At 37.9% G+C, this 14,049-nt stretch overlaps 1 protein-coding gene across 1 annotated transcript; it reads left to right on the top strand.

Annotated features, from left to right (window-relative positions):
• The first annotated feature begins 317 nt into the window (after positions 1-317).
• Ndn (necdin, MAGE family member) lies at positions 318-1,971 on the top strand. Its single transcript, XM_021200649.2, has one exon. It carries the CDS (start codon positions 443-445, stop codon positions 1,418-1,420), a length of 978 nt encoding a protein of 325 aa, XP_021056308.1. The 5' UTR covers positions 318-442; the 3' UTR covers positions 1,421-1,971.
• The last annotated feature ends 12,078 nt before the right edge of the window (positions 1,972-14,049 follow it).

The raw sequence follows: 14,049 nt of genomic DNA on the forward strand, positions 1-14,049 counted from the left end.
CTTATTCTTTTGTAGAAAAACGAAATTCATGAATTAGTCTTTCCCTTTTTCCAGGACCTTCACATTTAATTTGATTTTGCACAAACTCAGTGTGTTGGAACTTAACTTCATCTCAGTTACATCTTTCTCTTCAACTTGTTTCTTTCCCCACCATCATCCATCTCTGCGCCATACAGGAGACCAGGAGATCTTTTACATAAGCCTAGTGGTACCCTCCCTTAGACTCCAGTGGTTGGGCTTTGCTGCTTCGCTCCTTTCCAGCCCTACCACCCTTCTGGCTTCCCAACACGCATGCGCAATATCACGTCAGCCCCGCCCGCCCGCTGCTGCGGAAGGCGCAGTGCTCAGTAAAGCGCACTTCCTCTGCTGGTCTCCACCGAGGGAGTGCCGGCTCCAAGAGCTCCAAGCCGCATCGATCCTGCTCTGATCCGAAGGCGCAGACATGTCGGAACAAAGTAAGGATCTCAGCGACCCTAACTTTGCAGCCGAGGCCCCCGACTGTGAGATGCAGGACAGCGATGCTGTTCCGGTGGGGATCCCTCCTCCCGCTTCTCTGGCCGCTAACCTCGCAGGGCCACCGTGCGCTCCTGAAGGCCCTATGGCAGCCCCGCAGGCCTCGCCACCGCCCGAAGAACGGATCGAAGATGTTGACCCTAAAATCCTGCAGCAGGCCGCAGAGGAGGGCCGCGCCCACCAGCCCCAGAGTCCAGCCCGGCCGATCCCAGCACCGCCAGCCCCTGCCCAGCTGGTGCAGAAGGCGCACGAGCTCATGTGGTACGTGTTGGTGAAGGACCAGAAGAGGATGGTCCTCTGGTTTCCAGACATGGTGAAAGAGGTCATGGGCAGCTACAAGAAATGGTGCAGAAGCATCCTCAGGCGCACCAGCGTCATCCTCGCCAGAGTGTTCGGGCTGCACCTGAGGCTGACCAATCTCCACACCATGGAGTTTGCCCTGGTCAAAGCCCTCAGCCCAGAGGAGCTAGACAGGGTGGCGCTCAACAACCGTATGCCTATGACAGGCCTCCTGCTCATGATCCTGAGCCTCATCTACGTGAAGGGCCGCGGGGCCAGAGAGGGTGCGGTCTGGAACGTGCTGCGCATCCTGGGGCTGAGGCCCTGGAAGAAGCACTCCACCTTCGGAGACGTCAGGAAGATTATCACCGAGGAGTTCGTCCAGCAGAATTACCTGAAGTATCAGCGTGTGCCCCACATCGAGCCTCCCGAGTACGAGTTCTTCTGGGGGTCCAGAGCTAACCGTGAAATCACCAAGATGCAGATCATGGAGTTCCTGGCCAGAGTCTTCAAGAAAGATCCCCAGGCTTGGCCTTCCCGATACAGGGAGGCTCTGGAGCAGGCCAGAGCTCTGCGGGAGGCTAATCTTGCTGCCCAGGCCCCCCGCAGCAGTGTCTCTGAGGACTAAAAAGGTCCAGGGGCACACTGATAGTTTCTGACCCATACTAGGGATGTGTAAGGGTGGGGTTGAGTCATTAGAGTATTCCAAATCCACAGTGCAGTATTTCATGTATAATTTTTAAGTTTTCCATACAGTGCTTTTGTACCTTGTAATGCAATGTATTCATTTGTGTACTTGTGTAGTGTTTAAGATTGATGCATGTGTAATAAGTGATTGGTACTTTCTCTTTTGTGCTTTCGTGGATTTTTGTACAAGAGATGTGCTGTGCTAAACTTGTGAAATACATTGAGGTGTTCTGTATCTTGTTCTTTGTATGGGACTGATGATCTGTATCCACAAAGAAGGCCCTGGAGAGTTAGCAGGACTTAACAGCAACGCAGACCTGAGCAAGAGAAAGGTCAAGGCCTTTCTCCATATGACTTCAACTGGCACAGGAAGCATCCATGTGGAATGGACTGATTTGAACTGGACTGTTCTCAGTGTAGGCACTTAGCACCCTTTACAAAAACGTGTATACAACCCCACCATAAATAAACGTTAAAATGAGCATTAAAGATGCTGTGAAATAATTTCTTTGGCGGGGGGGAGGCATTTATTTTGATGAAAGGGGGAGTGGGAATGGGTGGGGATGAGAAAGATTCTCCCTGTGTGCGCAAGCACGGTGTCCTAACAGAGTGGGAGACCACTACACATGACCACTCAGAAGAAACATGCGGTGCTTCAAGCAATTCGTCACATAAAAGGTGTAACAACAACAACAAAAAAAAAAGGTCATTATCACACTATCACATAACATGGGGATAATAACAGGTATATGGAGGGGCTGCCCCTTTTCTGTTGTGTTCTTTAAAGTAGTCTTTGATGGGCACTTTAGCAAAATAAACCCTTATTGTGCATTTTCTTCTTTATTTTGTCCTCCCACCAGCCATAAGAAGTAAGAAATAACTGTATCAGCACAGAGCAAGAAAAATAAAAGGAGTGTTGGTAATGAACTATCCTAAAAACCTTATACAGGAGTCTTGACACTAAGCTCCCCATGGTCACCACTCACACAGGCACTCTTGCCTCCCTGCTATATGCATTAAGGGTTTGATATTTCTAATTAATTCCAAGAGTTTCACAGAAAATTAGCTTCTGAATGTACAAATTAGGAAACTCATTTCAGAAAGAATTGATGACCTAATCAAGTCCTTATCTTGCTAAGGGGTTAAAAACAAGATCTGAAATTTCATCTTTCCGGACGGATGAAGATGAGCGAAACTATTCTCACAGTCATACCAGTAAGAGCCATGGCACTAATGAAGTAGAGAAGGGGTTGGGATTAAGGAGCTGCCCCCCAGCAGCACAGTCACATTTGCTCCTCAGCAGTCAGTATGTTGCAGTGGGCAGTAGGTGAAGAGAAGGTGAAATGAGATGAGAATCCCTGTAAACAGCAACCACTGGGGCCAAAATCTCCTTAGAAAGCTTTTGGTCTGGGGAGAAAGAGAGAGAAGAGGCTTTAATGAGGTTAGAAATCCTTCAGACTTTGTGGGATAAGTCATTTAGTAAAAGTTAAAAAGAAATTTTCCCCCTGGGGAAGGTGAATACCGGGAGATACCTGTCACATTCCAGTAAAGAGTAAACGGGGAGTCCTGGTAATGTGAAAGAGCTGCAATCAGTGTGTTGACATGCAGAACTGCCAATATTTAGTGGCATTACCTAGCTGGTGATGCAGGGAAAGAAAAGGCTTATAATCCACATGTCTGTTAAAATGGAACTCATCGTATTTAGTTGTGCCCATAATCTTTCCCTGGAAGGAGAATGGAAGGTGGGAAGATACTGGCGGTAACCCCAATGTGTGTGACCTGACTCTCAGCAGACTTCATAAAGAGCTGATGGCACACCTATTTAAAACGTTTAGGGTTTTTCTGCTGTAAGAAAATTGAATCTGTTTTGCATGGATCTGTTTGGCAAATTCTGTTTTTGCAGATTGCAGTTTTGCAGACCCATGTAAAAAACAGATTCAAGATTACTGACACTGGCACCCCGGCCAAGCATTTGCTGAGGAATAGGATAGTGAGAAACAAGGCGCTGATTACTGACAGGCACAAGAGCAGGGCTGCTCTCCAACTGCGTTGTCTTGGAGACAGCTTGCCATAGAGGAGGAAGCTTTGCAGATATGGAGGGTTTAATTCATGGTGCCTGGTTAAGTAGACACCACAGCCTGTGGACATAGGGAGGAATTACTCAATAACTTTCTTATATTTTCATATTGGCCTAAAATTTAAAAGATAGGAGAGTACTCCAAGTATTTTGGAAAAGATGCTCAAATAGACCAATCAGGAAAGATTTAGCAGACTCAGTTTGTGAGTCCATAGCTGTGATGATTTGATACTCTAGCTGGGAGAGATTTCCCTGATTATTTTTATCGACCAACAGTAACTTCATTTTTACCTCGATATTTTAATCTTATAGTTCAGAACTGTTTGTTCCTTTTAATTTTTATTTTTCAATTAAAGTTTATTTTATGTTAATATGTTTAATTGAAATAGAATTACATCACTCCCTATTGCCTTTTCCTCCATCCAGTCACTCCCAGCTATCTCACATTAATATTTCCTGTTATTTCACATTTTTCACTTTAATTGACTTCATTTTTTAAAGTCACCTAAGGTGGAGAGAGCCTCTAGAGTTTAAATATATACTATAATATCTACTTTAAGCTGACCTCAGAGAAAATATATGATTCTGAGTTATGATTAAATAACAAATGGGCATTTAAAATGAACCAGTAAAGTTATGTCTTTCCTATATATCCTAGTATTCTCACCACTACCATAATATTGCATAACCAACTTAGGACGCCCTACCAGGGACTGTTGACAGCATCCATATGTAAATGCCTACACAGAACACATATGCCATTTATACATGAGTGCATTTTGTTAATCTCTTGTGAATTGTTAGATACGTGAAGGCAGAGTCATGTCTGAACCTGCCCATCATGTAACTAAAGTCTCTTTACTATGGGCCTGTCCCATGGATGTTCTTGGAAAATAAATGGAGCATTCTTTGCTTTTTTTTTCCTCTCATTTAAATTTTATTTTTCTAATATATCCCGATCACATTTCTCCCTCCCTCTGCTCCTCCCAGCTACACCCACCTCCTCACCCTTCCTGACTCCCTTGCTTTCTGTCTCTCACTAAAAAACAAACAGGCTTCTAGGAAATGATGATATAATATAGTAAGATAAAACAAAACCTAGAACATCAGAATAGGACAATACAATAAGAAAGAAGGAAATATCCAAAAGGGGGTGGGGCACAGACACAAGAAGCAGATATAGGTACAGAGACCCACTCATTTGCATATTCAGCTATCCTACAAAAACACAAAACTAAAAGTTATAACATATACACAGGGCCTGAAAACTGCAAATATTAAAAAATAGCATATTCATAAGAGGAAAGGAAAAACAAGAACAACTAGTCTGAAACATAGAAAAGTGGTAAGCAGTGCAAGGAAAGAAATGAATGCAGCAAATATTGGAAACAGGAGCAAGAATCAGTTTTTTTAAAGCTCAATAATATGAATCAGATACAAATAGTTCCAGGGGTTCCTAAAGGATAAATAATACAAATTAACAACTTCTTACTGGGTAAATGGTTCATGAGAAGAAGTAGCCAGATGGGGATGGAGGGAGGAAAGAAAGGGAATGAAAATTCTATTTTAATTAAAATAGTAATAAAATTTTAATAAAAAACATAAAGGGGGCCTGCACTATTCTAAAAGGAAATTGAGGAGAAATGGACCTGGAGAAGAAGGGAGATGGTTGAGACTGGGGGAAGAGGAGGGAGATGAGGCTGTTGTCAGTTTATATCGTATGAGAGAAGAATACATAAAATTCAATAAGACATTCATAAAAATTAAAAAGAACAAGAGTAAGTCAGTACTGTTGGAATAAAATATCAAGTGAGAAAATAAAAAAAGCCAATTTAAGAAATTAAGATATGTTTTATACAATAAGTGATTAAATATATAATAAAAGTAAATGCATAGTCCATTCTATTACTAGTTAATTAAAATCGGCAGCCGCATGCCCTTCTCTAGTTGGACATATGCTACATGTTGCCTTCTGTACTCATTAGCATGCGTGTTGAGAGGCCAGTGTTCAGAAGATGATGTGCTGGGAGTTAAGGATTTAACAATAAACAGAATGATCGTTGTGCAGTCAGAAGGTATTAATTAGGTGAGTAACAAGAATCACCCTTCAGCACTAAGAATGCCACACTAGAAACAATATGAGGATAGGGGGAGACAAACAGATGCATAAAACCCAGATTTTCCAGAAGAAGTGTTGTATAAATTTGCATGTATATTTAAAGGGTGATTAACAATTTAAAAATGATGCTAGAAATGGTTTATTTGACAGGAGGATCTCTTTGTGGTTAAGGGCTGTAGTAAGAAAGCAAACAGACTTGTGATGCTATATATTATCTTGAAATAAAGGAAAATAGAAAGTAAATTCCATTTCAACTTGTCTAAAATATTTTTAGTCTCTTAATTTTCTCTGTTATAGACACTTTTGCCAAATTATTTTCCAAGTAACTTAATATGAGAAGATATTACAGCTTTTGGGATTTGATGTATGCATTTATTCATTTGGTTAAAAAAAATATGGAACTTCATTGTATGGTTAACTTGTAGGAACTTGGATATACTGATAAATTAAAAACATGGTCTCAAAAGTTGTACAATATATGCTGCATTTATAAAAAGAATTGTCAGAAACTGTCTTGGTGATTAGATCAACATCCTAGGCATCTGTGATTGAAGTGATTCTAATTTTATTCAGTAATGTCCCCCAAAGTAAAATTTCAATGAAACCAATGACTGTTTCACAGAACACTGTAATATTTGGTCCTTGTTTTTGCTTTTAGAAGTTGAGTGATAGAGGATGAGGTGAGGAATGAGCAACAGGTGTTGACTTAGGTTTCAAGCTTTAATACAGGTTAAAGGTCAGGTTTAGTTGATGAGACCGGAACAGGGTAGGGGAAGAACAAGTGTGGAGGAAAAACTGTAGTTTCTATGTTGAAAAATCTATTAAATATACTAAAAGATAGAAAACTTATACAATAAACATATCTAGCTCAAGCGAGAATTCTATAGTCCAGCAGTGGAGAAATGCATTTATCTACAGAAACTCTGAAAAAAAAAATGTGTCCATGCTTGCACTCTGAGAACCTGAAGCATTTCCCCGTCAAGTTCTGCAGGAATGTCTGGCAATGACACTACAAAGAGTGCCTGGATAAGAGTTCAAAAAGAAAGCCAGCAGAGTACAAGGTCATGAAATCAAAATAGCAACATTTTCAGAGAGAGGAAGTGGCCAAGGGTATCAAATGCTCTTGAAGTAACTTAAACAATTTGGAAAGGGGTTTGCATTCAATAGGATCCTCAGTGTTTAAAGAAGAAAGTTTAGACACGTATTCCATGGTTGGCAATAACTCTGATAACTCAGGTCAGCAAGAGTTGCGGATTTAACCATGGAATAAATAATGTGGATGAGAATAAATGAAGAAAATTTGAAAATATCTATAGATCAGGTTGACAAAAAGCACTGATTAAGTAAGTGCTAGAGATAAGAAGGGTAGGATGAACGAAGGGCTGTGGGCAGCTTCCTGGCACACTGGGCTTCTTGAGTATCAGTAGTTTATTTAGGAAGTAAACATAGCAGACTTGTGTGGGAGGATGATAAATCCCATTGAAAAGAAGTTGATTCTGACATGAGTGTGAGATATGCAAACAGAGATGTGAATTTGACTGAGTAGAAATTCACAAGAGAAAACATTGAAGTGTGGAATACAGTCCCATGAACTCATGGGTGAGGAGACTGCTGAGAGATAGTGCTGGGATTTGGGAAGGTAAACTGTGCTGTTCCCATGCAGTTTAGGCAGGAAATGCAATCTGCAGCTCATTTGCAGACACTAACATCAGATATGCATGGTACTTCTTCCTTCTAAGGATATGTGTGGGAAACTTTTTAACATCAGATATGCCTGCTCCCTCTGGCTACTAAAGATATGCTTGGGAAACTTAGAGAGGAAGAGAGAAGGGATGGAGGAAGGAAGATGGGGGGGAAGCAATGAATCTTGGAGTCAGAGACAGAACACTCAAAAAGTATCAAGAAAATATAAAGTCTAGTGAAATCTAGAGAATTTGGTTTAGTGATGTTACACAAATCATAGGGGTCAGTGGGTGGGTATACCTTGGGTCTGAAGTAATGAAAAAGCAGAAAAGTGTCTACTGAAATTATTTACATAAAAAACTTTTTAAAAACTGTTAAGGAAATCACCAAAAGTCTGATTCCACCAAAATATGAGTGTTAGCAAAGCAATAATTGATAATTGTACACAGCAAGTTGAATATTGAAGATGGAGAGAAGCACTAAGCAGACAAAGTGACAATCAGTCTAAGCAGGGTGACAAGCCTTAAGTGGAATTGGGAATGCGTGTGGTGTATAGATGAGACAGGTCGATAAAAGTGATTGATAGTTGCATGCCTATTTGTATCTGTGACAAACATTGATGGTGTTATATTCTTAGAAGGCAGCAGGAAGTAATTTACTAAACACTGATCCAAATGAGTTAATCTCTGCAGTCTGTCATGGCAAAGTCCAGCTGTTATTAGAGATTTTAACATACTAATATATAAAAAGAATAATAAATGCTGTCATGTTTTTCATTTATTCCAGGATTGCAATATTTAAAAAAGAACCGCCATAATTCACCATATTAATAATCAGAAAAAGAAAATATATAAGATCATATCAATTCACACAGAAAAGACATTTGAGAAAGTTTATTAATCCTGCTATTTTTTAAAATGTCAGTAAATTAGAGTTGGAAAGAAACATCAGTAAAATTAATTCTGCATTTATAACTGTTTCATATTTCTCCCATACTTGAGATGCATTCAGTAAGATGGATCCCAAAACTGGTACTGGAAACCTGGCTAACGTTTCAGTGCTTGTAAAGTCATGGTCATTGGAGAAGAATATATAACCACTAGTTTAATAAATCTGCATAATCCCTAATAAAATTCTATAAGCACTTGTAGCTATACCTGCAGATAAGTTAGCCCTTACCTCTCATCAAGGAAAAGTTGTCTTTGCAATAGACAGAAACCACCATAGAAAATGATAAGCAATCAAAATGCAGAATTGTGGCCAACAGTTCTAATGAATATATCTACAAAATACTCTGTGGCACTTAAGTCTCCTGAAATAGTTCAGAAGAGGATCAGAGTGGAGTTTTTGTTTGTTTGTTTGTTTGTTTGTTTGTTTTGTGCTATTATGTTTCATAGTAAGATCAGAAACTAGACCCATAAATTCTCAGCAGTATGACCACATTAACATGAGCTGAACAAATATGATATCAAAACTTATGCCAGACTGAAGAAGGAAAAACATGTAAGGCCTCCCACTGAACAAATATGGGCAGCCAAGCAAAGCTGGAAATGGAAAATGTAGTCCTCCTCAGGAACAGGACAACAAATGGCAGCCCAGTGCCAAGTGACCAGCCCTCAAAACATAATAAAAGTCACACCATATGCACTCAACAGACTAAAACATATATGCTGTAATAAAAATTAATGAAAAAATAAGGCATGAATTAGGAGAACAGAAAATGATTTATAGGGCATATTGAAGGAAAAAGGGAAAAAAAGAAATTTTGTAATTAAATTAGAGTCCCAAAGAAAGTAAAAAGGAGTAAGAATATGCAGTATTGTGTTTTCAGTACTGGCTTATGTAATTTAACACGAGCCCATTCAATTTAATCTATGTCTCAGCAAAACTGACATAATTTTTTTTGGCTAATAATACTTTACACTGTTCATAAACCACAGATCTTTATCCAAAATGTATCTTGACTTTTTAGTTGATTTCATATGTTTGTTATTTTGAACAGCACTGCAATAACTGTGGGGGCGAAGGTGTCTCTTTGATAAACCTATCTCATTTCCTTTGGCTCCATACCCAGCAGAGAGATTACTAGATCATGTTTCCCAACACAAAGAAATGATAAATGTTTGACAAGATCGAAATGCTAATTACCCTGATTTGATCATTACACACTGTACACACACGTCAAATGATCATACTAAATCAATATTTAGAAATGTCACATATCAATTAAAATAAAAAAAGAAACCACAGCCTTGCAAAGTTTATCTTGAAAGCACTATAATTAGCAATGCTTAATATTTAATAGTGAATGATAGAATGATTTCTTTTTTCAATTTTTTATTAGATATTTTCTTCATTTACATTTCAAATGCTAACCTGAATGTCCCCTATACCCTTCCCCCACCCTGCTCTCCTACCCACCCACTCCCACTTCTTGGCCCTGGCATACCCCTGTACTGGGGCATATAAAGTTTGCAAAACCAAGGGGCCTCTCTGATATTATGATTTCTGCTAAGATTGGATATGCAAGAAAAGTATCCACTTTTATTCCTTACTCTTCCTTTTCAACTTAGTAGCAAAATTCTTCTCTAGAGATGATAAGTAAAAAAGAAATCCATTCTTATTTACGTATTATTATATGATTGTCTACCTGGAACGTCTCAAATAACCCTACAAAACTAGAAATGAAATATTCCTAGAATAATAAAAGTGTTTAGCAATAACACCAGATTCAAGATTAATGGGCAAATTTCTACTTTCAATCAACAACAGTAAACAGAAATGTAAAACCCAATACAATTTATCCTAGCTCAGAAATATTTTAATATACATCAAACTAAGTGTGGTCGGGATCTGTATATTGAAAAGCACATAAAGCACAAGAAAATATCCAAGAAGACAAAGAGAAATCTCATGATTATAAATCAGAACAGAATAAAAAGTCAAATCAAATTATAGGATTAGTGCAATTGCTATAAAAATCAAATGTCTATATTTTTCCTACTTTTGGTACCAAAAACTCTCATTTTCTGGGTTGTGAATGTGAAATATAAAAATCAAATCACATGTGATCTATAAGTAAATCTGTTTAGGGTTACTAAACCTATTTACAATCTTAAAACAGCTGAAGGTCTTCTATGGTCAAACTTGTACAGAAAGTTTGTTTTCTCAAGACTCTGTGACTGTTTTCCCCTGACTATTGGTAACCCAATAATGAACATTCTGAAAAACTGGACCATCTATCATTGTACAATCACAACTCTTGTGACTTATTTTGTCAATTATGAAGTGTTCTGACCATGAGCAGTAATCAGAAAGTCCTTTACCAGTAGATTTGCTGTCCTGCTTTTTATCAATTTAGTGCTCCTTCACATTTTAACATTATGAGGACTGGCCCTGGTTTTCGGGAACTCTAATAGAGAAAACAAGAACAACAATAACGTGAAAGCTAGCATAGTCTGGTAGGCTAAATTATGGTGCTATTTTAATGGTTTCTAGAGGGAACATATAAATGGATGAGATTGGTAAGTAAACAAGAGAGAACATTGTGTACAGCAGAGGAAAAGCATTTCTGATTGAGCATAATGGAGAAAGCAGAGCAATCTCAATGCCTTTCCAGCGCTGAACAGCAATCTACTGAGGCCAGGTGGTTCACTCAAAAAATCCATCTCTTCATAATGAAGGCTGAAGCACATCGCCTAGGTAACAGCAGAGCTGTTTCCTTCTGAAGAGTAGAGGAGAAAGAGCTCACTTTAATCCAACTTTGGCTTGCAGGTGGATGCCCTCTCGACTCTGTGTATGTTTCTGCAGCTTTCCACGATACGAAAGCTAAATCTCACATGTAAAGCATAAAACACACATGTAAAAATGCTCGTCCGTGTCTGTGGGGCATTGTTCTAGGATCACGGAAGAGACGCAATCCTTCAAGGAATTTAAGGAACACTGTGACCATGTTGACATGTAATTATTACACATTCACATACTTCATCATTTCTCCATGATTTTTTTGGAACCTAATAAACTAAACCATCCAGAAAAGAGTTAATGTGTGTATTGTTTAGGAAATAACAACAAGAAAAAAATGTCTCTACATGTATAATATAGACATTTTTCATATGTTTTTAATCTGTGATTGGATGACATAAATGGAGTAACCACAGGGGCTGAAGTATGACTACCATCTGAATGTATTAAATGTTTCTATTTGTCTCCCAAGAACATCCCAGTATTTATTTAAAAATTACAGTAGCTAGTTTACTTAGGTAAAATGGATAAACAAGCACATATACACTTCTAATTTAAAAAATAAAAATAAAAACTGAGCAAAATTACATCTCCTGACTTATAATTTATAACTAATATCCTCTGGGCAAAAAATAGCAACTGTAGATAGCAGATGCATTGGTGTGCAGCTGATTCTGCGAGGTCTATTCATCAATCATGCTTGTTATTATATATCAAGGGATGCATCAAATAGGAAACAAAACACGTATTTCCACCTACCTCTGAGTCACTTTAATTTAAAAAATAGAATTTCCAATTATCTTCTTGTTTTTTTATGAAAATTTTAATTAAGTCTCAGAAAATCAAAAACAAAAGATTATTTATATCTTATTCAAGCCCTAAGTAGATATTGCTCATCCATATGTATCATTGGCAGATCGTGCCAATGTAAATTTGGCAAATTCCATTCAGCCTACGAGCTTCTCATCAAAGGAAATGAAAATATATTACCTGTTAAATATTTCCAGACCACATAACCCTGCTAAAAATGGGGATGCATGCTTGCTTGTGTTTTGAGGCTTTTGCAATTAGTATTATAATAACTTTTCAATTTTTAGAAAAGATGCAGAAACATGAATGATTTTGCTGGGTTTACAGAAGTAGAAGGAATCAGGTCCTCAGAGGATATAGCTCATTATCGCCAGTCGCAGGAAAGGCAGCAAAATGCTGGCTTGCCATAAAATTATATTCTCAAAGTATATGACAAAAATAATATCCATATAATTTGGAAACAGATAAGGATGAGAATAGAGAAGGAAATGGTTTCAGAGAAAGTGTATATGATTCCTCCCACCCCCCTAAAAACACTCGAGGTGATCTCTGAAGGGGTTATTGCTCCAGTACTACTTTTAGGGTACAGCAAAATTTGACAAGCAAAAATTTTATATATATATATATATATATATATATATATATATATATATATATATCTCCAAGGAAGAGAATCAGACTAAAATTATCTAACAGGTAAACAAGCTGAAGAAACTGCCCTCTAAGTTCATAGCTGACAACACAACTCAGAAATGAAGACAATGTGGATATTGGCAGAGTGATAAACACATAGTTACTACAAAAGAACACAGAAATCAATCATAGTCATGAAAAATTAACAGCTGACTTTTGACAAAAATGACATAACAATTCAATAGGAAGTTGACACCTCAATAAATGATACTGTATGGAAAATTCACACAAACCCAAGACAACAAAAACTTTACATACATATTAACTAAAAATTAGTATGGCTCTAAATATCTGTAACTGTTAAAACTATTTATTATTATTTACTTTACTCTATGTATGTAAGTATATTGCTTTTACGTATTTCTGTAATTCATGTGCATATCTACAGAAGTCAAAGGGAGTATCAGATACCTTATAGCTGTGAGCCACCATATAGATGCTGAAAATTTAAACACATGTCCTCTATAAGAGAAATAATTGCTCTTCCACTCTGAGTCTTCTCTCCAACCTATAAAGACTGTTAAAAGGAAAATAGAATGGGGGACTCTCAAAGTTCATTGGAAGAAGTGTTCTTGGGACATTCAAAACATACTCACTAATAAACTGAGAAACATAAAAATTAAAATATATTGTTCCATGAAGCACACTGTACAGAATAAGGAGCTAGTGATCATGCCAAGGTTAATAACTTTAATATCAGTACTTCGAAGATAGAAGAAAGTGGATTTCTGTGAGTTCAAGGTCAGTCTCACATACATTTAAAACTCCAGCTTATCTAAGGCTACATTGTGAGACCTGGTCTAAGAAAGTCCAGAAATCTAAAACAAACAGAATCTTCTCCCAATCCAAAAAAGAACTGTGCTATCATGTAAAAATAGCCTCTAGCACTAATTGCTCAGGAAATAAACCCAACAACTGACAAACTTGCCTAATGTAACTAAGAATTTCTGAAAAGCATAAGGAACACTCAACTAACTTAAGAGGAAATCAACATAATATGAGAAATGTGCAGGACTTAGAGAAACTGGCCCCTTACTGCACACTATTTCATTCAACAGCTATGGGGAGAGATCTGGGCATTGTCTGGATTTTGTACCTCACAAATTTACAAAAAAAAAGTTTCAATATAATGGTCACACAGATAGCCCTGGTTAAACTATATGGGTCACAAGACAAAGTAAATGTCATAAACATGGGAAATGGATGGGTAGAGAAAGTATAGGATTAGCAGGAGAAGAAAATAGATAAAGGGGGTGAATGATCCTAATGCATTGTACACATGTATGAAATTGTCAACTACCTTAACCAAGTTGTTCTGAAATTAAAATTAATAACCAAACCAATTTGAAATTCAAATAACCCCATTAAAAATGGGGTACAGAGCTAAACAAAGAATTCTCAACTGAGGAATACCGAATGGCTGAGAAACACCTGAAAAAATGTT

The sequence above is a fragment of the Mus pahari genome, chromosome 1 (genome assembly GCF_900095145.1).
Source record: "Mus pahari chromosome 1, PAHARI_EIJ_v1.1, whole genome shotgun sequence".
Classification (NCBI taxonomy): domain Eukaryota; kingdom Metazoa; phylum Chordata; class Mammalia; order Rodentia; family Muridae; genus Mus; species Mus pahari.

Bases quoted from the DNA above. Each gene is read 5' to 3' on its own strand.
- Ndn (XM_021200649.2), top strand. From the start codon at position 443: ATGTCGGAACAAAGTAAGGATCTCAGCGACCCTAACTTTGCAGCCGAG.